At 47.2% G+C, this 25,374-nt stretch overlaps 1 protein-coding gene across 3 annotated transcripts in view; it reads left to right on the forward strand.

Moving 5' to 3' along the window:
- The window catches only part of LOC119391015 (potassium channel subfamily K member 17), a 522,775-nt gene that overhangs the window by 198,012 nt on the left and 299,389 nt on the right, over nucleotides 1-25,374 (forward strand). For all 3 annotated transcript variants that reach the window (XR_007415924.1, XR_007415926.1, XM_037658723.2), the window contains exon 2: nucleotides 3,335-3,639. Coding sequence is in view for 1 of the 3 variants with exons in the window: in XM_037658723.2 (XP_037514651.1) it covers nucleotides 3,335-3,639 (305 nt within the window). In the remaining 2 variants the exon portion in view is untranslated. The remainder of the gene's footprint in view (nucleotides 1-3,334; nucleotides 3,640-25,374) is intronic.

The raw sequence follows: 25,374 nt of genomic DNA on the forward strand, positions 1-25,374 counted from the left end.
CGGAAACAGCAGTTATTATTCCGTAGCCTCACGCGCTTGTCGTCCGCTGGCAGCTCGGCAGTGCAGGAAATTATGCTATGCTCATTCCTGTTGCAAAGTGGGCATACTTGGCTGACCAACCCAGTTGAACCTGTAAGAGCAGCAGCCAACGGAATGAGTTCCGTGCAGTCCGTGCTTTCTGTCGCCATGTTGTCTTCGCTTTCATATGGACGGCGACGTGGCTGCAGGTGACCTTCCTCCCGCACTTCTACTTGGATGCGAAGGAAGGTTAGAAGGTCCTTCGCTCGACGCATTCGGTCTTCCGGAGTCTCAGTACCACTCGTTGCGCGGTCACCTTCCTTTGTCTTTTGTCGATACATAATAGCCAGGTCGTCTGGCAAGCAGCGCATTATGACGCGATTCAACACCACGATGTACTGACCCGGAGATACTCCAAGGCCTTCTAATGCGCTCACTCGGAACTGCACGTTGTCGTGGAGTGTACGAAGTTTGGCAACATCTGACGAGCTCTTCACGGGAATTACCGCCAAAAGATGATCCACGTGTTCATTAATCAGAAGATCTCGCCGTCCGAACCGATCCGTAAGCGTTTTAACTGCGAGGTCGTTCGGTTTTAACTGTTCGGCTATCCGGATGCCCTCGATGGACCGCTTCGCGGTGCCGGTCAAGTACGTGAGTAAATACTTAAACTTTTCGATGCGCGGTAATTCGTCATTCTGGTGCATCGTGGCGTCGTAATGGCCCGAAAAGGGCTGCCATTCACGCAGGTTGCCGTCGAACGTAGGTATCTGTAGTCTAGGCAGCACAACCGATCGCTGACGCTGCTCTCTCGCCTGGTCCGGAGCGTCGACGGAATTCGGAAGCTCTAAGTTGCTTGATCCGGATCCAGAAGCTTGAGCATGTGTCCTGGTAGCCTGTTGACGTTCTTGGAGCCAGTATTTGGCGCGCGCTATAGCGTAGCTGATCTTGTCGCTGTAATCCTGTGCCGTTTCAACTTCGCGGTCAAGGTTCTCTTCATCGGTTAATGCAAGAATTGCATCGTCCAGCGTCGATAACGCTGATTCCCTGTCCTTGAGGTAGTCGACTTGCACGCTAACTTCCGAGAGGTCGGGATCCGTTTGCTGTAGCAGGTCCGTTAACTGCGTTAGGGCTCGCGTGACGCCAGCCCTGAGTGCACCACGCTTCTTACGCAGCTGTTCCGAGTTCGCCATGGCCGTGACGTGAAGGCGTCTCTCGAGGGGCAGTCCGGGGTTTCGGCACCAACAATATTGCGAAATGACTGGCTCCCGAACAGTAAGAGAGGGACGCTTCTTTAATCTACAATCATGGCGAACGGTCCGCCGCTCAGCCCTGTCCCGAGCTCCCGCACACTTCAGCTTTTTCCTCTTCCCTCGGGTGCCGCACGCTCTTGTTGCTCCGTTCCGGCTTATTTTTCAACAGGTAGCATGCAGGACTGCCATGCGAAATGCCTGGGTTCGATTCCTGCTGGGATCCTGGCTTTTACTCTTTGCATTCGTCGGATCAACGCTAACGATGCCGGATTTTCTTAACGCTCTCGCGTTTAAATCACCAATGTCTGTGGTCGCCGTTCGTGAGTAGGTCTAAACTGTGAATCATCTGTGGGCCATACCCGCATACCGCGGCCCGTAGTTTATATTATGTGCCACAGGTGACAGAAGGAAAGGGTTTCATGACGTACGCGAGAGTATCTTCACGTTATTCATGTCACTACCAGACAGTCATGTTCGTCATACCCTCATGCCCTTCCATGCCAATTTCGGTCTATACCAAGTTACGGAGACTACCACCAGAGCACCTGGACGTAGGCGGCTAGATAGATAGATAGGTAGATACCTTGACTTCGTAAGGAAATGCCAGCAGCACTAAGGAAAACAGAAGAAACTGAGCCAGGAAAAAAGAGACAGGAACAGGTAGGATGCTGGACTAACAACTGACTTTATTTCGATGAAGACGCGAACAACAAACCGAAATGAGTGTGCGCAGCAACAACCGTGAAACAACCGTGAATTGAGGCGGTAGCGGAATCTTTGCACATGAAAAAGAAACAGCTTTCTAGACAGCGTAAGGAATGTCAAGAGAAGAAGCAAGTAGTTGTTATGCGATACTTACATAGCGTATCGCACAATCTTAAGAAGGTGGCAGTGAGAAACGGCGTCAAGCTTGTGTTTTCTGCGCCCTGCATTTTGTCCAGCATATGTAAGCGAGTTGCGCGGCATGGTATTAGTAGGTCCAGTTGTAATACGGCGCATGTCAACAGATTCAGCAGGTGTGATACATGCATTGTCTACAGTATTCCCCTGACCTGTGGCAAAGAATATATTGGGCAATCGGGTAGGTGTGTGAATGACAGAATGCGCGAACACGCAAATTTACTTCCTACGGGCACGGGTGGAAATCTACTGATTCACTGCAAAGTGTGCGGTTGCGCCCCTCTATTCAGCAACGTTTCGGTGACTGGGAGGGCTAAAACACAGAAAGAACGTCAAATTATTGAAGTGTTTCAGATTCACAAACTTGGTCCTGATAAGTGTGTGAGTGCGCCATCTGTGTTTTTGAATGACAAGGAGGTCCGATTTCTTGACAGTGATAGGTGATAGGTTGCCTGTTATTGATTCGCGGTTGTTGCTGCGCATGCTCATTTCGGTTTGCTGTTCGCGTCTTCATCGAAATAAAGTCAGTTGTTAGTCCAGCATCCTACCTGTTCCTGTCTGTTCTTTCCTGGCTCAGTTTCTTCTGTTTTCTTTAGTGCTGCTGGCATTTCCTTACGAAGAACTATGTACCAACTTGCCCAACAAGCCACCCTAAAGATACCTAGACAGTAACGCTCAGAGTGCATTTGGTGGTTCGCTAGGAAATGCTTCGCATTTAAAAAGAGCGCGAAAGAAACGTCAGACAAGAGGACCGAAAAGCGCAGGTATGCGCTTGTCCTGTAGTTGTCTTCGTGTCGTTTTTTCGCGCTCTTTTTATTCATCATGTATTACGAACTCGCCCAACAGTTTATTCTGCTCTTCTGACTGCGTTTCAGTCTCTCACAGGCCAGGGAGGATATGTCAGGTGCATTTCGGTGGGCTCGCCCCGTTCACATGCACGCACTTGATGGTACTTTATCACGTCTGCAGTGTCCTGGCATCCACGTCGTCATTGCTCGTATAATAAGACTCCGAGTTTTTAAAGCAGAGCTCTGAGTACGTGTGCTTCACATTCTTGCCGCTTCCTCTTACGAAGTAAACCTCAAAAATCGCCAGAAAGATGAGGTGTATTTTCTGTGTCCTTTTTTTGCTTGGGCTAACAGTATCTTGTGGTGGCAATGCAGGGTACGGCAACATAGCTCCTCGCACCAATTGGGGCAAGATCGTGACCATCTTGTACGCCATCGTGGGCATCCCTCTGATGTTGCTCTACTTGACCAACATCGGTGACATCTTGGCGAAGGCGTTCAGATACGTGTACGGCAAGCTGTGCACGTGCAGGCCAAGCGGCACGCAGCGCAGGCGCCGTGTGCCTCTGCAGGCCAACCACCTGCAGCGGAACTCCGTGGCCGAGAACTACCGTGTCCACCACATCGTCTCGCACAATGCGCTCGACGGACAGGAGAAGCTTCGCGCCTGCGATGACCAGGTAAGCCTCCATCACAGGCTCGGTCGTGTTCGAGCTGAGCTTGCTTGTTCTCGTCGAATCACGGTTTGTGTGCTGTGCCTTGTAGTCGTTTTTCTGCCAAATCAGGCATTCTCCCAGCCTGCACTAGTAGAGCTGGGGCTTCTGAAGGACGCATTTCTAAAACTAAACAAGAATGAACACAAAGAAAGAAATCCAGACATGCAAGAAAGGAGAGAAAGGTAAGGACCTCTCGTAATATTCAGGCTCGATAGCGTTGCCACGTGTCAGAATAACACCTAATATTCTTAGCTTTATTTTTGCCCCTCCGCGCGAAACTGGCCCTAACCATTTACATTGCAATAAGGTATAGGGGACCTAGGCAGGACGGAGGCTTATGGGGCTTCTGCCCTCCTCCAGTATCTTTTCCTGTTTTCTGGACCGTCGATGAAAACAATTTCGCTAGGAAATGCTTCGCTAGGTATCAAGCTGGGTTGCCTATTCAATGCCTTTTAAACTCGGGAACACACTTTGACGCAAGCGTCGTGAATTAATGCTGGCTGTGGGCGCCACACCCTAGCACCCGGAGTACAACACGACCCACAGAGTCTTATCAGTCAAAGCACGAAGTTATCAGAGTGTTTTGATGGTGAATCGGCACGGTATCTAAATGTGCAGTGCATGGCAGTGGAAAGTGCCATTTAAACGGAGGTTAAGGCCGCATTTAGGGCAGGGTCTCTTTCGCTTGCCGATGACGACCGCTGAGTTCTTCTTTGTTGAGTGCTCAGGGCGAGAACGGTTTCTCACCAAGGGATGAACGGCGATGTCACAAGGAATGCCTAGGGGGGTGGGTTGGTTTTCTGTGCGAGAACCTGTGCCGCACAGGTGTCTGAATGGAATAACTAGCAGTCTTGCCGACTGCGAGGGCGCCACCCAGGCCATTTCGCGATCAATGACGTAGAACCGTAGGAACCTTCTAAAAAGACAGGGCGTGCAAACACGGACGCAAGAAGAAGTCAGGACACCACTGCGCATTCGATGAATGCGCAGTGTTGTACCGTCATAGAAATGAAGAAACGCGCCTGATGATTGAAGCATGACATATCGAGAATAGTGGTAGCGCATGCGTGAGCCAACCGTCGATTAACTTGCATAAAGATGGAATGAAATGCCTTAACAGTTATCTTCCACGTAGACCGCCACGCGTGCCGGATTGATAGGTTCGCCTGTTACATCGGCATGCGCAGATAAGTTTTCGTGCCTTCTTTCTTTTCAGCCATTGTGCGTCTCTTCAGTTGTTAGTCGGCGTTTGTGGTGTCCTGACTTCTTCATGTGTCCGTGTTTGCACGCCCTGTCTTTTTAGAATGAATACTTACCAACTAGCTCAGCTCTCTGTTATTCTAACCATAGGAACACTACTTGAGATGTTGGTTTGCATAGCGTTTTTAGTTTTTCAAAAAGTTGGCCGTTCCAAACGTGGAGCCTCTTCGGCTTCCATGGCGGGAAAGGGAGCCTTCATTTGTGATACATTGGCGGCTTCCCATATAACTGTTTGGTTCTTACGTCTTGACCTGCAGTTTACTCTTTTGTTCAATTTTGGCACTTTGAGCGTGACGACATACGATGACAGCCCGGGCCTTTACAGTGCTCCGCACTTAAAAGATTTGCTTCAATGTTTAATTTCCTACTGACTCGGCTGGAATGTACCTAAGTTACTGTGTCTCTGGCAAGAACTCTCTAAACTAGATGCAGGTGCACCAAACTGATAATGATCAGCCCGACATACTTTCAGCAAAACCTTTTTGCAGGCTAGTTTGTTCGTACATGAACTTCGGAAGCGCTGCGCAAGGAGGAAGATCGCTCTTTTCTGTGTTCGTGCTCTTTCTTACTGCTTGCCCAGCACGTCTAAAGTTAAAAAATAAGCGTCCTATTTCCTATGTCCAACTAGTGGAAAATATGGTTAATGGAACAAAATCTTTAAAAAATACATTATTGTGCGTATATCGCCTAAGGCGCTAACATTCCGCCCATTCACCTCTTCAGCAGCGTTCAATTAGAACCCGTCATTGGTTATAAATATAGAAGTGTCCATGTAGTCACGTGGTAATGGCGGTCAAGTACACGGCAGCTCGGCTATTAAAGAAGAAACACTTTTTGGGCGAACGTGTGTCCACGAAACGAAATGTCAAAGTCGAAGCAATTAGAGCAGTGCACGGACCGCGATTTTCCAACCGGGCCCGGCATCCGTTCAAATTTACTCGCCGGAATCCAGCCTGGTGCCTCAAAGCGAGACCCGAGCCCGGCCCGAACCCGTGGGCACATTTCACCTAGTAGGCCCGGCCCGAGCAAGTAGTCTAGGTGGTGTTGCCCGGATCTGGAATCGACAGCAATGCGTTTTCAGTAACGAATATCTACGTTTTGATGGCGAATGCTTGGCTAATAAGTGTACTTTAAGATACCGTGATACCTTGTACAAAAGGGCGGTGGAAATAGTTGATCGGACATACTGCACACGATGAACGTTTCTTCGTCAGCGGCGTACTGTAGCTATTTTGTTCTGCCAAATACAAATGGGAAGCGTCAAGAGCATGTATGAGATATTGTAGCAAGGAATGTGATTTCCAGCGCGACTTCACTTTCAATACTGAGAGCAATGAAAACAGGGAGTACAGAGAATAGAACGCCGTGTGGCGTTTCCGTTTTCATTGCGCTCTCTATTGAAACCTAAAGCCTGCAAACCCAATCATGCACCCTTTTGGAAAACTCTGGAAATTTGTAGCACCTACCTTCTGCGTTGTAGCACATTGCGACAGCAAAAAAAAATAAAGGGAGAAAGCAAAATTTATCACCTTTGCTGCAAATATGCTAACCAAGATAAAGATTATAATCAACCGCGTGCTCTACGTGTGCTCTTCGAAAGACGCATGGACATCCGAAAGGGAACAAAAACTATTTTTGATCCATGCGAGTTGATTACCCAACTTGTGCAAAAAAGCGAATGATCAAAAGTTTCCATGTTTAAGCACACCCTGCGCTGGTGCATCACATATCCTGGCGCGCTGATGTTTCTCCCACTGCTTGGGCGCACAAAATGTGCCTTGCGAGTTGTGACTGGAGCAAATTTAGGATGTCTTTGCGGACCCCTGCAGAATGAATATATCTGTCCAGCTCAGCCCTTCGTCGTTTCTCTCGTTCCCGTACGTCGTGCACTCTTCAATACCATCCATAAATCTCCTCTTTTTGGGCTTCTCGATGCATGTGTGAGCAGTGTATGTTATGCGCAATATGGGTATGCCTTCAAAAGGGTGTAAACTTGAGCTTGTTGGCTTGGCTTCATAGCAGGTAACAGCGCAGATACACGAGACAAGAGAGATTGACAGGACTTGGCGCTGGCTAACAATATGAGCGTTTATTTCGTATGTGCACAAATATATACGCTTCTTGGGAAACGGAAACAAACAAAAGAGGGAGGGGGGAAAAGTCATCGCATGCGTCCCAACTAGTCCATGACGGTGCTATGACCACGTGCGGAGATACTTAATTTCCTTGTCGGTTAGTGCGATCGATGGTCCACATGATGGTCCAATGGAATGAATGGCGAGTGCTTCATAGATATCCCGGGCGCGGCTATCACGATATCTGCGTAAGATGCGCGTCTGATCATAATTAGGACTGCAGCCACAGTCCAAACGATATTGTAGCGGTAGAGGATGACGACTAGACTGTATACGCGTGGAGGACTGGCAGGAGGTCAACGCATGAATATCGATCTATTTTTGAGCTTCGTACAGTTTGGTGGTAAAGGCGTGGAGAAGCTTTTAGACACTCACTCATTGGGTACATATTGTAACGTGGCCGTGACGTTGAAGAATGCAGCACTTGGCGTGTTCAAGAGGAAACTCCTTTTTCGGGCGAACTTCTTCCCTGGAGACGAAAAAGTCAATGTATAACCAATCCACGCTGTACACTGATAGCGGCGATCACGGCGGCAGCCGTCGATAATCTGATCATCACTGGAACGCGTCGTCTTTCATGCATCAGTCATCGAACTTTCTAGCCTTATCGCTGGTGCTCGCGCAAGCTCTCATATAAACTTGACCATTCGCGTCCTGCGTGTAAACTTCTAGCAGATTATGGCGTGGCCTGTGTCGAGCGTTGCTAAGAGTTTTAGTAGGTGAAACTCGAATACATCAAAATAAAGCAATAAGTACGCTTGGCAATGCCCCCCTTTGAAAAAGCATCGCGCCTGATGTTTCAAACAAAACATCGAAGTGAAATAATGCATGCAGCACGAAGGAACAGTAATAAAGCAAGGAAAAATTGGAGTCATGATGTCATTTAACGCGCACAGAACGGCTTAAGGCGCACGACATGAACGACTTCATATCGTGCGCTACGCCGCGGAGAGCTTGTAGCGCCGTTCGGAACGACTTCGTAGTCCACTGTGCCGACGCCCGAGATGTCGATGACAGATTATTGCAGGAAAATAAGAGAAGGGCAAAGTGGCATAGTAACTATCACTTTCCACTTCTTTTATTTTCCTGCAATAATCTCTCATCGATTTCTCGGCGCACTGGACTACGAAGTCGTTCCGGACAGCGTTACAAACTCTCCGCGGCGTAGCGCACGATCTGAAGTCGTTCATGTCGTGCGCCTTAAGCCGTTCTTTCGCGCTGGGCAGGACTCGAGGTACCTTGTAAGGACCGAAGTATCGGCGAAGAAGCTTGTCGCTAAGTCTGCGTCGGCATATCGGCGTGCAGAGCCACAGATGTTCACCGGGTTGGTATTCCGTGTGGCATCGTCGAAGATTAGTGACGGCCGCCGAACCTCTGCTGGATTCTGATACGCAGGTGGTCGTCCCATGGGGCTTCTTTGGCATGTTGCAAATGAACGGGGATGTGGAGATTGTCATCGTCGGTGAGAGCTGAGTTGCAGGGCCCCTACCGTAAACTAGCTTGAACAGCTTTCATACATGCCTTATTGAACCTTGTTGTGTTGGCGCTGGGGATCGCGTTAGATGCGGAGTTATTTTCTTCTTTACACCTTCGATCGGGCTACTGGCAGGTCCCTATGAATGAAGCTGACCGCCCCAGGACTGCGTTTGTAACTCCTCACGGATTGTACCAGTTCAACCTGATGCCGTTCGGCCTCCGTAATGCGCCTGCCACCTTCGAACGCATCATGCATAACTTCCTTAGAGGCCTCAAATGGCACACGTGCCTGTGCTATCTGGATGACGTCGTCGTTTGCTTGCCTCGGCCGCCTCGCAAGTGTCCTCACTTGCCTTGCGGACGCTCTGCTGCAGCTGAATTTGAAGAAGTGCCATTTCGCCGCACGCCGGCTTACGATCTTAGGGCATATTATCAGCAAGGATGGTGTTCGTCCCGATCCTGCAAAGCTTCGCGCTGTCGCCGACTTTCCCAAATCGTCTATGCTAAAGGAACTCCGAAGCTTAATAGGCCTCTGTTCAGATTTCCGCAGATTGGTGCTGAATTTCGCGGCCATAATCGCCCCCCTTAACGCAGCTACTTGCCGAACATCTCGGTGTGGTCTTCCGCTTGCGACAAAGCATTCGCGTCTCTTTACGCCAACTTCTGACATCCCCACCTATTCTACGCCACTTTGACCCGGACGCTCCAACCGAAATCCATACGGACGCTAGTGGAGTAGGCCTCAGCGCTATTCCTACTCACCGCAGTCTGGCTTCAACGAGTATGTCGTTTCCAACGTCAGTCGCACTCTCACCAAAGCGGTAAAGTACTACTAAGTCACGGTAAAAGAATGTCTTGCCTTCGTTTGGGCAATCACAAAATTTCAACCTTACATATATGGCCGCCCATTTGACGTCGTGACTGCTCACCACGCTTTGTGTTGCTTGTCGTCGTTAAAAGACCAATCTGGTAGCCAAGCTCGTTGGGCACTACGTCCTCAAGACTATGACATCCGTGTCCTCTATCGGTCAGGCCTTAATAATTGGAATGCCGACGCTCTTTCTCGCTCACCACATCCCCATGAGTATGGTGTTGCGCCTATTTCCAGCTGCGATAGTTCATCTCTTGAACATGCCGATATGTCACCTGAGCAACGCAAGGATCCATGCATAACCTCTCTCCTAGAGTACCTATTTCAGGCGCCTCCACGTACCACCAACCACTCGCTTAGACGCACTGCTCGCCACTTCAAAATCCGTGACGGCCTTCTGTACCGCCGAAACTACCTATCGCAAATGGTTGCTGGTGAGCAAAGCAATGCGAGTTAGAGGCGAAAATGGAAATAATGATGGCTGCCCAGAATAAGCTCATGGTAAGAATCGCCGAGCTGGAGATTGCGTTGGCGACAGAGCGGGAAAAAACGATGGCTATGGGGGAAAGGCTTAAGTCAGCCGAGGAGGGGTTAGCAAAGGTAATCATGGTGAACAAAGAAGCAAGCGACAGCGGGAAGAGCGGGGCATCGACCCCCACAGTGGTAGACTCGAAGGGGGAAACAGGTTTGGAAAAGACAGGTGCAAGGGTCACAGGACCCAGCTTCCGCGAAATAGTTTTGGGAAGGGTAAGGGACAAAGCAGCAGTGGCACGCGCTAGTAACCGAGGCAGTGGCCAGGTGCGGGACGGTCCAGCAGAAGAGTCGGAGCACGTGATAATCGCCGGGGACTCGAATTTAGTTAGATGCGAAGAAGCAGTCAAGGAAAGGGTGAGAGGCGACAAACGAGTTTTAATAGGGAAGTTCCCGGGACATAGGCTGGGATCAGTGATGAGACGAGCTAGCGCAAAACTCGCAACTAAGGCTAATGGACGTAACCTCGTGATAATCGCGGGAGGTCTAAACGACGTCTTGAATGAAGAATCAGCCGAACTAGCGACCACATTGGCGAAAGGGGTCGAGGACATGCGCGCCATTTCCTCTCAGGTGCAGATAGTGGTATGCACAATACCGGAAGTACCAGTGAGAGATATCAACTTGCAAAGAGCTGTTGTCGACGCAAACAAAGAGATACGGCGAATTGGTCGAGAGAAGGGCTTCGAGGTAGTGGATATAAACAGGGAGGTGCACAGGTGGGGCGGTTTCCAAAGAGACAGAATTCACTTCGATAAAAGGCTTGGTCATGAGGTGGGCTGGCGACTGGCAGGACGCGCAGTAGCTTTTTTGAGGGGCACGCGGGCCCTTCAGTGCCCACGGTAGCTTGTAATGAGGAAAACAACCAGGGGGACTCTTTGACAGGCAGTATAGCGAAAAACCAGAGAAAAGGTAAAAGAAGGGAGAAGGCGCGTGTTGCAATTAGCTACATAAACATGCAGGGTGGCAGAAAAAAGGCAAAATGGTAGAGATTGAGGAGCAGTTAAGCAAGGAACAAATAGGTGTTTATGCGGTTACAGAAACACACCTTAGAGACTTGGAAGAGCCACCACATATTGACAATTATATTTGGGAAGGATGTAACAGGATCACCTCAGAAAGGAGAGGTGGGGGTGTTGGAATGCTAATTCATAGCAGAACAAAATTGGATTGAGTGAAACAAACGTGTTCAGAGCACATGTGGGTTTCGGGCACAGTAGGTGGAAAGAAAACGTGGCTAGGTGTAGCTTACTTGTGGACAGGCAATAACTGCAGAGAAAAGAATCTGGAGATAGTGAAATGCATAAGCACCGATATTAAAGAATTTGGTCATGATGCCGAAATAATCCTTCTAGGGGACATGAACGCTCACATTCATGACCTTGACGGATATTCAGACACCAATGGCAAGTTATTGCTAGATCTCTGCGAGCAACGTAGTCTTGAGATAGCTAACGTGGGGCCTAAGTGTGAGGGGCAGATCACGTGGGAAGTCGGGAACCGGCAATCGAGCATTGATTATTGTCTCATGACAGAAGGAATATATGACAAACTTAGAGAGATGAGAATAGACGAGGAAGGCATTAACAGCTTGGGTAGTGATCATAAACGCATAATATTACAAATGGGATATAAAACTGAAAATAAGAACATAGAATCAAAGTTTGCCAGCTTGTATCTAAATGACAAACAAATAACAAATATAGCCGCAAAAGTCGAGGAAAAAGTAGACGAACTACCAGGCAAAGACTGGAAGTATAGTGAGCTGCTACATGTAATCACGAAAGAAATGGAAAAAGAGAAGAAAACTATTTGTTGGAAAGGAAAGAGAAAGCCAAAAAGTTGGTGGAACAAAGAAATCCGGGAGGCGATCGAGAAGCGACGTGAGGCATCACGGCAGCACAGACAAGCAAAAAAGGAGAAGCGGCCACAGGACGAAGTCAAACAAATATGGGAAATATATTTAGAGCAAAAATCCATTGTGCAGAAATTAGTCGAGGCAAAAATTAAAGGTGAAAGTGAACGCTGGATGACAGAGATTCGCGAAAAGAAGAAGGCTGCGCCTAGGATATTTTGGAGCCACCTAAAAGCGCTGGGTAGGAAGTCTGTCACAATGCAACAACATATGGTAGATGAAGGAGGAAATCAATTGGAAAGGTATGAAGCGCTAGGTTACATCCGAAAGATAACAGCTGATTCGTTTAAAAAGGTTGCCCCGGGGATTCCCCCAGTGAGTAAAAGTACGCAAAGGAGTGCAACCGACGAATATGTAGTACTAGAGAATTTCAATTGGAAGAAGGCCGAAGGAAAAATTCCTAAGCGCACTACTCCGGGCTTAGATGGGGTTCCCGTCAGCCTCATTAACGAACTCGGACATAAAACTAAAGAAGCACTGCTGAAAGCCGTAGAAAAGTGCTTACAGGAGAGGGAAATACCAGACAGTTGGCGAAAAAGTAGAATGAACTTAATCTATAAAGGAAAGGGAGAAAAGGATAACATTCGCTCGTATAGACCGCTAACCATTACATCGGTGCTATACAGATTGGCGATGCAGGCAGTAAAATTAAAAATAGAAGCGTGGGTAGAACAAAATGATATTTTGGGAGAACTTCAGAATGGATTTCGAATTGAGAGGCGGTTAGACGATAATCTGTTTGTTCTTACCCAGTGTATAGAAATATCGAAAATAGAAAACAGGCCCTTATACGTAGCTTATCTAGATATTACCGGGGCGTATGACAGCGTTAATCAGGAAATTTTGTGGGATATACTGAAAGAAGTGGGCATAGGTGACGACTGTATACAGCTTTTGAGGGAAATATACCGAGAAAATACAGTTTGTATAGAATGGGAAGGAATAAGTAGCAAGGACAGCGTTGAAATTAGCAAGGGGCTGAGACAGGGATGTCCTTCGTCCCCGCTGTTATTCATGCTGTACATGGTGAGGATGGAAAAAGCGCTAGAAGGTAGCAACATTGGATTTAATTTGTCACACAAGCAGGTCGGCACGATGGTTGAGCAGAAGCTTCCAGGTCTATTTTATGCTGATGATATTGTCTTATTTGCGGACAGTCAAGATGATATACAGCGACTGGCATATATATGCGGAAGGGAATGTGAGGCTCTAGGACTATGATTTAGTGCAACAAAATGTGGATTGATGGTATTCAATGATCACGAAGACCATGTGGTCTTTATACAGGGCCAAAAAATACCGAGGGTAAGCGAGTACAAGTACCTCGGAGTATGGGTAAATGAGGGGGATAGATATATGGAGGTACAAGAGAAAGCATCGGTAGCAAAGGGAAAGAGGAATGCTGCAATTATGAAGCACAGAGCTTTATGGGGATACAATAGGTACGAGGTGCTTCGAGGGCTGTGGAAGGGTGTGATGGTCCGGGGCTTACATTTGGGAACTCAGTAGGTGTGCATGAAGTCAGAGGTACAATCAGGAATGGATGTAAATCAAAGGACGGTGGGCCGCCTCGCGTTGGGCGCTCACGGGAAGACGACAAATGAGGCTGTAAAGGGTGATATGGGATGGACAGGCTTTGAAGTGAGGGAAGCGCAGAGCAAAATGAGATTCGAAGAGAGGCTGAGGAAAATGAAGGAACAGTAGATGGGCAGAGAAGGTTTTCAGGTATTTGTATAGAAAAAGCGTTGACACGCAGTGGAGAAAAAGAACTAGGAGGCTCACCAGTAAATATACGGCTAGCAGTGCGGGCGATATGGCAACAAGGAGCATTAAGCGGAAGGTCAGAGAGGCGGAGAGGACTTATTGGATGGCAGCGATGGAAAAGAAGCCGGCTCTGAGTAACTACCGAAAGGGGAAAAAACGAAATAAGGAGGGAAAGGTTTTATGATAATTCAAGGGGAAGCGCTTTACTGTTTGAAGCAAGGTCGGGCTGCCTTAGAACGCGTAGTTATAAAGCGAGATTCAGTAACGAAGAAGAACAATGTACATGCTGCGGGGGAACTAAGGAAACGATGGAACATGTACTGATTGAATGTAGGCGATATTCACCCAGGTATACTTGTGGGCACGAGTCTACATGAAGCCTTGGGTTTTAGGGACAACAATGGAAAGCTGCACACGTCCGCGATAGAAATAAGTAAGAGACGGTTAGAGTATTGGTGGCAGAAACGTAGAGATAAAGAACAAAAATAAATACTGGGGGAAAAATAAGGTCATTCAGCCTTAAGAGGCAGAGAGATGGACCGTGAATTTATATTTTTTTGGTATAATAACATAGATTTAATCAATGTAGATAAGGTATTAGGCCAACATGAAACAAGGAAGCTTTTTTTTTTCTTCGAGCCTGGTGGCAGACATGTCACCGCCCCGTTTTAAAGGGGACGCTCATAGCATCCATCCATCCATCCATGATCCCTGGCTATCTACGTTGTGACGTCTGTGCCTCCTTTCACGCGGGTCTCCAATGCGCCCATGCTGGTGTGGCCAAGACATGAATGCCTCTGGATTCGATACTACTAGCGAGGAATGTTCATGCTCTAAGTTCCAACGCCGGACCAGCTCTCTTCACAAGACCACGGGGCCACTCCAACCACTCCCTTGACCATCTCGGCCTTTCGACCGCATCGTAATCGATTTGTACGGTCCCACACCGTACACACCGGATGGCAACCGCTGGGTGACCACCTCACGCGCTAGGCTGAAACTTCGCCGCTTCCAGAGGCCACAGCGCGTGAAGTCGGCTTGTTCATCCTTCGCAACCTCGTTCTTCGGCATGGTGCGCCTCGCTAGCTAGTCAGTGACCGTGGGCGGTTCTTCTTATTGGAAGCCGTAGAAGGCCTCCTGCGCGAATGCAACATTGTCCATCGAACTACAAACGCATATCACCCGCAAACGTACGGGTTGACCAAGCGCTTTGATCGCATGCTCGACGACATGCACTCCATGCATGTTTCCGATGCGAAACATGAATTGAGACCGCATACTGCCATTTGCTACGTAGGCTTACAACAGCACCATTCAGTCTACGACGGGGTTCTCCCCGTTTTCTGTCTTTATGGTCGGGAACCTTCATCGTGCATGGACACTATTCTTCGGTATCACCCGGACCCTTCAGAATCTACGACTCTATCCGAAGCTGCCACTTATGCCGAAGAGTGTCGGCAGGTCGCACGTTCGTTTACCACGCACGGTCAAGCCCGCCAGAAATACTCTCATGACCGAAGCTTATCTCCTTCGTCACATTCACCTGGAACACTCGTGTGGCTCCGCGTGCCCTCACCTGCTCTCGGCCTTTCTGTAAAACTCCTGCCTACATATGACGCTCTTTACCGGGCCCTACCCCAGACTAAACGTAGTTGAGCCTATTCAGCCATCTACGGATAAACGGCGCCGTGGGCGCGAGACTGTTCACCTCGAGCGATTGAAACCTCACTAGGACTATCCAGTACTACCAGTGCCATAGGGGACCAGGATGGCTCCTTTTCCACAGGGGAGGGATTGTACTGATCAGTACAGTACCAGCAGAGAAACGACGAAGACAGTTTGTTGTGTTGGTGCTCTTCTGGCTCCGTTTGGCCGTTGACTGCTTTCCCTTTGCTGTTCATTCACTAAAACGCTTACCACACCTAGGCCGTTAAACGCATACTAACAATATAATTAAAGGAAATAATTAATTATAACAATCAGCATGTTTTTATTTCCAAGTGCAACGATTTTCTTGTTTTCTTCTTTTTTGCAAAACAATTAAACTGATTGGTTCTCAAAAGTTTCAGTATCCTCGCTTCCTGTGACACTGTCAAGAGCGCTGCCGGCCACGTCATGCCATGCGCTCCGCACTAGCCGTCAGTAAGAAGTGCTGCCTTCGTTCCAACGATGGTGTGAGAGCTGTCTTAGGGATGTTAGACCAAAGCGATTCTTGCTTAGACTTCATTTGCATAACTTTTTTCATAGGCTGACACTTTTAACATCGGTGCTGCTCAAGCTTTTCGTTATGCCGAGTGGTGCAAAGAGAAATTATCGTCATCCTGAACTGGCACGTGCTCTCTTTGTCATCTTCTCCCTCTTCTTCATATTCATTATCTACTTTGCTAAGACAATTCGCGGCGCTGGATCAATAACGCTCATGGGCAAGAGAACGAATACAGAGAGAAAAAGATAGACAGAAAGAACAATAAATTTTTGGTGAAAAAAAAATTTCTTCGCGAGGCGACATTCGAAACAATATAGCAACCTGAGCGAGTTGGTACATAATCATGCGTAAAGTGCAGCGCGCGCGGAACTGACGGACGAAGCAGAAAAAGCAAACAGGAGTAGTGCTGACTCTGAACTGAAATTTTTATTGGAAAGGAAGCCACGTAAATATCTCGATTATCACAGCCGTGTCGGCCCGCATACCCACGATCCGAAGGCGAGCGTCCTAACCACTTGGCCATCCAGGTACGCTAGCAGAGCATAGCGTAGCCTTGTATAGTAGAATATGCCAAGGGGGTGCGAAAGAGAACTGAAGGTGAGAACGAGAGTGTGAAGAAGAAAAAAGGCAGGGTAGAAAGGAAAGACAGAAAAAGAAAGAAAGATAGGAAGGGAGAGCGAGAAAACGTACCATAACCGCACGTAGCAAGAAGGTGGGAAAGGGAAGCGTGAGGTTAAGGAGGAGGAGGGGAGAGGCGAAGCACAGCCATTATAGCAGGGATGGGAAAGGGAAGTGAGCAGAAGGGAAAGGCGCCACCAGCTGCGCTGATTTCTGTCTTTGCACCACAAGTATGTAGCTGGCTGCCCCAATTTTTTTCGTCAACACAGCATACAAATAACGACTTGTAGCGGAAGGAAAACAATGCCGCTACCCCCTCGCCGTATAGACCGAGTCTTCATTAGACCAGTGTACCCGCTTTTCCTTTGCTCTAGATGGCTTCGTGAAGGTTGACGGGTGAAGGGTAAAAATAGCAGTGATGGTAACATGTGCGGCGGTCTGTAAAAAAGCGGGCTTGATCCTGTCGATTGACACTTTTCTTCCCTGACACGATTTGTGAAATGCTTGTCTTGTCGCTCGATCACCAAATGTGGACCAGTGTACGGTGTTTGCAGCGATTTGCGAACTGCGTCTGTTCGAAGAAAAACATGAGCGGCAGCTTGTAATTCCTTAAGAGGGACGGCTTGTGCCTCGAGTCATGCCGCGGCGCCACTGGACGAATTGCCTTGAAAACGTCTTGCAAACGTTTCAGATAAGATGGAGCATCAAAGCTTGTTTTCCTGAGAAGGCAGATGAACCCAGCAGACAGCCGTATTGAACTACCGTAAACTAACTGCGCTGAAGCACACTGAAGATCTTTTTTAAAGGTACCTCGTATACGAAATCCAAAAAACGGCAGGAAGTGGAAGATGGAAGCTTGCGATGAAAAAATCCGTAAACAGGGGGTGGCTGCTCGAGGCCGACGTTTCGACAAGTGGACTGGTCTTCTTCAAGGCTGGAACTGAGTTCCTTAGCTATCGTGTGTATATGCTTCGTGCCCTCTCCACCACAAGGGAGAGGGGAGGGCAACTGCTAGAGTGGGGGAGGGGGGGAGAGGCCGGCGTGACGAACTGGGTGAGTCATAAGGAAGGCGAAAAAAAAGAAAAGGAACAAAAAACGGGGGGAAGGGGCATGATAATTGATGGTAGCGCAGGCTAAAGACACGGACAAAAGAAGGCACATGCGACACCACAGCGCTGTGGTGTCTCATGCGCCTTCTTTTCTCCGTGTCTTTAGCCTGCGCTACCATCAATTATCATGCAACCATACCAACAAGCCCAAATCGCCACCCTAATCGAGGGGGGGGGGGTATACATTTCGCTGAGTGATTGTCATGGAAGCACGTGGCATTTTAAAAATAGTAGGTTCGAAATTCCTAGAAAAAGGTCCTAACTCTCATTCGTTTTTGTTGTGTATGCATCATGCCGAATGGATTCAAGAGCCCTTTTAGAAACGTTAATACCTGCTGGCTGGAGTGTATTGAACTTGTGAATAAGGTATGACTCTGTATATTTTCTGTCTCTTGGGGACCGGAAGTTTGACTCAAGTATGCACAGTTTGAGATCGTCGAAGTTTTGACCTGCTGCATTAAAATCCTGTGCCACTGCTTTGGGTAACCTCTTCGCCGTGTCCGCGCGATGCCCGTTTAATCTAACATTAACAGGCTGTCCCGTTTCGCCAATGTACCGTTTTTGACCATATGAACATTCGCTCTTGTAGATAACGTTTGAACTAGTGCAGGTAAAACTAGATTTTGTGTGATGGACGTAATCACTTCCGGTGCTTTTTAACTCTAACGTCACCTTGAAGGTGTTTACAAGTCTTGCATCTCGGACGACAACAAGCTGATATGCGGGCAGTAGAGTGAGGGTTTACCTTTGCATGCACTAACATGTCCTTAAAATTCCTATTGCGGCGGTACACGACCTTTGGTACTCCGGGAAGCGCTTTTCTAAGGCGCTCGTTGCTTGCCAGTATTGGGTAATACTTACGGAGGATATTATTTATGTTTGGTAGTGAATTTGAGTATTTGGTTATGAATGCTGGCGGTGATTGGGCTGTGCTACCGGCAGTGTGTCGCAACGGAACGAAAACCAAAAACGAAAAAAGATATTTTTGACCGGAACGAAAACGTAACCGAAACTTCATCTATTATATCGTTCCGGGGTGAAACCAAAAATCTTTTCATCGCTTTTCGGTTCACGAGAAAACTTGGCACTCCGGAACAACTGAGGTCATGCAACGTGAGCAATTATGCATATCTCAGAATACAGTATTAGCGCGTACTTCAGGCAGGAACTCCAAAGCAAAGATCTGTTGAAATTGTACGAGAAACGAAAACAGTGGCAACCAGAGATGTTTAATTAACGCGTTTAGTAGAAACGAGTTTAGGCTTTTGATGTCACATGCCTGTAGCCTGATAAGTGGTGACGTCTTGTTACGCGCTCGTCACGTCTGCGCACCAGTGTGCTATATATTCCATCGCAACCCTTGCAATAAACCAGTTGTTAGTAGCGCCCGTCCTGTCTCTCACATGTGTCTGTCTTTTTTTAGCGCTAAACCACGATGGGGAATCGAAGCAGCGCTGGGTGTTCACTTGTGTTTCCATTGTTGTTCCATTTGTACGTTTCCGTGTATGTGTCAATTGTGTGTGGAGTTGTGTATATGTTGTGTACCACTTATGTTACCCCCCCCCCTAGTTTGATGTTTCCGTTGCGCTTCGGCTTCGCGTTGCCTCGTAGCTTCGAGATTCGCTTGCCGGCGTTGCCGTTTACGTTCAGCTTCGCGAGCGTCCATAGCTCTGTTGCGAAGTAGAGTGCAACGGGAGCGAGCGCGCGCCCCACTATATACAAGCGCACAGCTGTGGCGGAGAGAGAGAAACGGGAGAGGAGAAACGAAGCGGAGGCAGGGCTGCCGCCACCTCCTCCACACCACCTCCCCGCGCTCACGCAACGAGAGGGGGGAGAGTTTGGCGCATGCGCAGTGGGGCGCGGACGCGTGAGGGAAGGACGGACAGAGCCCCGAGCAAAAGCTGCTTTGCATCTAAAAGGAATTATATTTTTAATTTGATGTTCAAAATCGTGAAATAATGACCGCTAGCGTCACCCAACAGCGATATGGTAAATCTAGTAGTAGGACAAGAAATCCTCGTAGGTAGACTCATTTTGCATAAAAACAAACATCGTAGAGCATGTAGCGCGAAAATTACGGGGACACAAGGAAGCAACATAAACACGAGACGAGCGCTAACTTCAAACTGAAATGTATTCTCAGAATCCACGCCTATTTACAAACCAGCAGAGATCAAAACAGCACATCGGTCACCAAGAACGTACATCGTAATCCACAATGAATAGTATGACAACATCTTGATCTGCTCTTACACCAAAAATGATACAAGCAAAAAATATATAACGCAGCCAAGATAAGCTAAAAATTGAACGCGAGCGATTCAAGTACACGTGCTCAAACTAGAGACTTTTTATCGCGCGGAAAGCGTAGGTGCCAGGTTAGTTGTAAGAAACGCTAACTCACAAGGTGTAGGCTCAAGGAAGGCTGGCTGACACAATCGAGATCGTTCTTTTTATCAAAAACGCTTCCACGATCTCTCTGGAACACCTTATTACGGTTTCGGTCACCACTGTTGTGTCAGTTAAAAGCGGCTGGCAGCCGCACTGCCGACAATGCATCGCGAGATGCGAGTATGGTGAACCTTTGAGAGAGCTGAAATGCTCTCTGAGCCTAATGTTCAAAATACCTGCCCGTCTGGCCAATGTATTTACGTGCCGCATGAAAAAGGAATGCAATAAACAACATGCAGGTGCAAGAAAACAAAACGCATAACCGTTGCCGTAATGGTATCAAGTAGCCTTTTTGGGTCCTCCTTACTGCACATGCGCCTCTGCAATCTTGGACAAATGGCACCCACCTTGTTTTTTGCGGTGAAAACAATGTCAACATCATGACGCGACGCCACCTTTTTCACGCGATGAGATAGAAGGATTGACTGTTGGGCGAGTTGGTAATTCATGATGAAAGCAAATAGCGCGAAAAAACGTAAGACTAGACGAAGAAGGCTACAGCACAAGCGCATATAGCGCATATATATATAGGGTTGCCTATATATTTTCGTCTTTCTAATAAAAGTTCAGTTGTTAGTATGCGCTTGTGCTGTAGCCTTCTTCGTCTAGTCTTACGTTTTTTCGCGCTATTTGCTTTCATCGCGATGAGATAGCCCGTGGATGTATGGTATGACCGCGAAATGTTTTTTGCCTATCGTACGTGCCTTTGGTGCACGCACTGCTCCTGCTTTTACGACCTTTAAACATTTGAAGCTGGCAGCAGTAATGACAGCTTCTGGGTACCCAGCTTTCCGAAGCTTGCTAACCTGCCCATTCATTTCGCGGTCATACCATACATCCACGGGCTATCTCATCGCGTGAAAAAGGTGGCGTCGCGTCATGATGTTGACATTGTTTTCACCGCAAAAAACAAGGTGGGTGCCATTTGTCCAAGATTGCAGAGGCGCATGTGCAGTAAGGAGGACCCCAAAAAGGCTACTTGTACCATTAAGCACGGTATGCGTTTGGTTTCTTGCACCTGCAATGTTGTTTATTGCATTCCTTTTTCATGCGGACGTAAATACATTGGCCAGACGAGCAGGTGTTGAACATTAGGCTCAGAGAGCATTTCAGCTCTCTCAAAGGTTCACCATACTCGCATCTCGCGATGCATTGTCGGCAGTGCGGCTGCCAGCCGCTTTTAACTGACACAACAGTGGTGTACCGAAACCGTAATAAGGTGTCCAGAGAGATCGTGGAAGCGTTTTTGATTCAAAAGAACGATCTCGATTGTGTCAGCCAGCCTTCCTTGAGCCTACACCCTTGTGAGTTAGCGTTCCTTACAACTAACCTGGCACCTACGCTTACCGCGCGATAAAAAGTTTCTAGTTTGAGCACGTGTACTTGAATCGCTCGCGTTCAATTTTTTAGCTTATCTTGGCTCCGTTATATATTTTTTGCTTGTATCATTTTTGGTGTAAGAGCAGATCAAGATGTTGTCATACTATTCATTGTGGATTACGATGTACGTTCTTGGGTGACGATGTGCTGTTTTGATCTATGCTGGTTTGTAAATAGGCGTGGATTCTGAGAATACATTTCAGTTTGAAGTTAGCGCTCGTCTCGTGTTTATGTTGCTTCCTTGTGTCCCCGTAATTTTCGCGCTACATGCTCTACGATGAATTCTTACAAACTCGCCCAGATTTCCGTTCTCGACGACTACCTCGACAATGGAAGCAATCTAGGAAGGATACACAGCTTCACCTGCCACGATGGTCTAGTTGTTATGGTGCTTGACTGCTGACCTGAAGGTAGTGGGATCGAATCCCGGCCACGGCGGTCGCATTTTCGATGGAAGCGAAAATGTTTCAGGCCCGTGTACTTAGATTTACGTGCGCGTAAAGAACCCCAGACGGTCGAAATTTCCAGAGCCCTCTACTACGGCGTCCCTCATATACATATCGTAGTTTTGGGCAGTTAAACCCATCAATTATTATATTATTACATACAGCTTTAAAATGGTTAAAGCGTTCAAATGCATGTGATGAACTAGAATGATGACAGAATATATAGCTAAGACATTACAAAATGAACGGCGGCGCAAAGGAATGATTTAAAATTTGGGGGGCATATTTTGTGCTGTGATATCGACCTCTATGATTCTGCAACACATTTCTATCAATCAGCTCAGGTATCAAAGTGTTTTTCTACAACATAACCTACGCTTTCGCAAATTAGCTTCTTGCAGAGGTAGACCAGTTCAAAAGGTGGAATAAGAATGTGTTCATTCGATAGATAAATGGCATGGCTCACGAAAAGCTCGCGGTAAACTTCACTTAGGATTGGGCACTTCCTCCTACTTCCGGCGTGTCTTGGCCAAACGCATATAGCGTTGAATGTAGATGATCATGGGATGACACCGCCTAATGGAGCATTCCGGCCGTGTCGACTTAAGATGTAGGCAGCATCGATATCATCGAGTCAAATATCGCAGCAGTAGATGTGAGCAGGGAGAGAGTTCATTAACTAAACGTTTTCCCCAAACGCGGCACGGAGGAACGGCGTGGGAAATAGGGCTGTTAACTGCTTATCGATTTCCGCTAGATCGTCCCGAAAAAATCTGTGTCTCCGAGTGCTTTGGGGAAGTTGCAGAAAGTACGGACACGCCTATGGAAGGGCTTCGATGAAGGGGCTTGTGGGGGTGCTCAGCGAAAGTCGAAGCTATTCGGATGGAGAAGGTTCGTGAGGCTTGTCAAGCGCTGCATGTAGACGCTACTCTTCTTACACTGTTATTTTTGCTTTTAGCTCTTTCCAAGCGCGAAAACTGAGACAGGAAGAACCTTTTTGCGAAAAAGCACACATTTTCGTACTACAGCGAGAATTCCGACGACCGGTGCTTTCTCAAAGTGCATGAAACAGAGAGCCTATCGGACTACACGTAACGCCAGTGGAGCATGACAAAGAAGACGTGAAAACCGAAAAATTATCCAGTGCGAAACGTGGGGTGTTCAAATAAGATATTTACTTGTAAGACAGGTGCAAGATTATCTACACGATATGCTAGCACTTCGTGTAAACATGACCAATATGCCTATGAGACGGCCTTTATCTGTATGCCGCTCTTCCGTATCACGACCTCCTTTCGGTAAGAGCACCGTCCCTGTGCATTCAGCAAAACATCGCTGATTGAAGAGCTTTGATGGGGCTTCAGCCTTTGCTGGGGGTACAACGCTTACAAACCGGCGGAAACGAGGAACACGCCGTATGGACCGGCGTCCCTTACAAAAGTGGATTTAGACGGTCTATAGACTGTCAAAATGCATTTTGTAAGGGTTTTACGCGAGAGGGCCGTAGCCGATGAGTGGGGGATTAAAGAAGTTAGACAGAACCCGAGGAAACATACATAGACAAGCACATACATGGATGACGGCTTCTGTAACTGGTCAGATTGATTGATTGGTGATTGATTGATTGATTGATTGATTGATTGATTGATGGATTGATTGATTGATTGATTGATTGATGAATTAACAATGCACACGAATGCGTCAAGAAATGTTCATAGTTGCCGAGTTTGTCGATCGCCTTTCAGGGATTCTTTCACCGAGGTGCATTTATCCTCTTCGCCCTACCTTCATCGGCCATTAACGAGCTGTTTAAATACTAATGGAGGTCAATTAGACTCGAGCCCATTGGGCTGTTGTTCTAGTTGACACACACGCATAGAACGCTCCTGCCATTTGGGGGTATATTGTGTGCAGTATCGTCGTCAAAAGCTTTCTTTAATTTTTTTGTGTTCAGACTAAACGACATGCATTACCCTAATCGCTCTTTATGCGCGTTTCTTAGTATAAAAAGGAGTATGTTATTCTATTTATTCCTTCGCAAGCTACAAGTAACAATATACATCTATATTCAGTATACTAGAGTTCGTTTATCTATAAAGAAGGAAACAAAAGACTTGTCACGTTGCGGGCTCTGAAACGTAGCTGGACGGTACAAGCGTTATCGGAGATACAGTTGCCATAGTCGATGCAAGGATCAGCGAAAGTAGATACCACGAGCGGTCCCGGCCGTGGCCGTGCCTAGCTGCAGGCAAAGTTTTTATCCTCTTTGGCTTCTCTTGTAATATACGTTTATATTGCAATCTGCTGGGTCACGAAGGAAGGCTGGCAGATTGGTTAAGAAGGCGAATCACGTCCCAAATTTTCGCAACATCTTGAAGTAAATATAGTCTCCTGTATCAGAAATACAAAAGAGTGCAAAGAAACAGCAAGGTTTTAAATCAAGAAAAAAAAGGTGTAATGACCCATAGGCTGTTTCTTGCCCAGTGGAGATACAAGATTTTCGGCTGGATCCAGTGAGTCAACGACGTCTTCTAGACAGAAATGAGGTTCGGCGCGGAAGAAGAAAAAGAAAAGATTTTTTTCCTTAGTGCAGTCTTCGATTACTTTGAAAGAGAGAGATTACGACCAAGTTGCCTGTTCTTACGATTCAGCTCCATGCGGTCTTTCAAAAGAACTCCTCACGTGTGTGTTTGAAAAAGAGAAAATGTGTGAAGGAAATGTACTAGTAATATTAACGCAAACATACATCGTATCATCACTGTGCATTGCCTACCTCTGCGGTTTTGTACGCTATAGAAATAACACAATGCTCTAGCGTAATTCACGCAATCACACAGCAAGCCGGCGGGGTTTACTCTGTCGAGCCCGAAGTTCACTCGACTTAGTTGAGTACAACCAGAACTTTCTGTTTGTCTTGAATTTTTTGTGTTAAGTAAGTAACCATGTATTTCAAATACAGTGACATTAAGCCTTTTCGTCTAGGCGTTAAATGGAAACCTATTATGTTTGTCAAATCAAAGCACCAAAATAACATTAGCTGATGTGTCTGTGTGCGTGTGGTATCAAGCAACTAAACGCACAGTGCAGTGACCTGTAGGACAACGGCAGGACTTGCGCGCTGTGGCAATGGAAAACACAATAATGTAGCACAACTACTGTCAATATAATGTCAACCCCAAATGTCGAGTGTTCAGAAAGTGGTTACACGAGAACGTTGTTCTATAGGTAAGCGTACGTGAATATTCACTTATTCATCCACGTACTCGGTCGCCGATTCCTTCATTTGTTGGTTCGTTTCGTTTCCTGATTCACTCGTACATTAATACATTCATTTCCGTAGCCGACACAAGGTTCAAAACTCCTCGTTTTTAAACTTGTTTCCAAACAAGCGTTGCCGTTGTGTCACTGAAGCATTATTCGAGTGTTTTTCATTTTTTTCAAATGCACACAAAACACTCGCACTCGTTCACTTCCCTTCCTGTCCTAACATACTTCAAACGTAAATTTTGACACCTGACCCGAAGGTCGTGGGATCGA

Source organism: Rhipicephalus sanguineus, chromosome 4, assembly GCF_013339695.2.
Source record: "Rhipicephalus sanguineus isolate Rsan-2018 chromosome 4, BIME_Rsan_1.4, whole genome shotgun sequence".
Classification (NCBI taxonomy): Eukaryota; Metazoa; Arthropoda; class Arachnida; order Ixodida; family Ixodidae; genus Rhipicephalus; species Rhipicephalus sanguineus.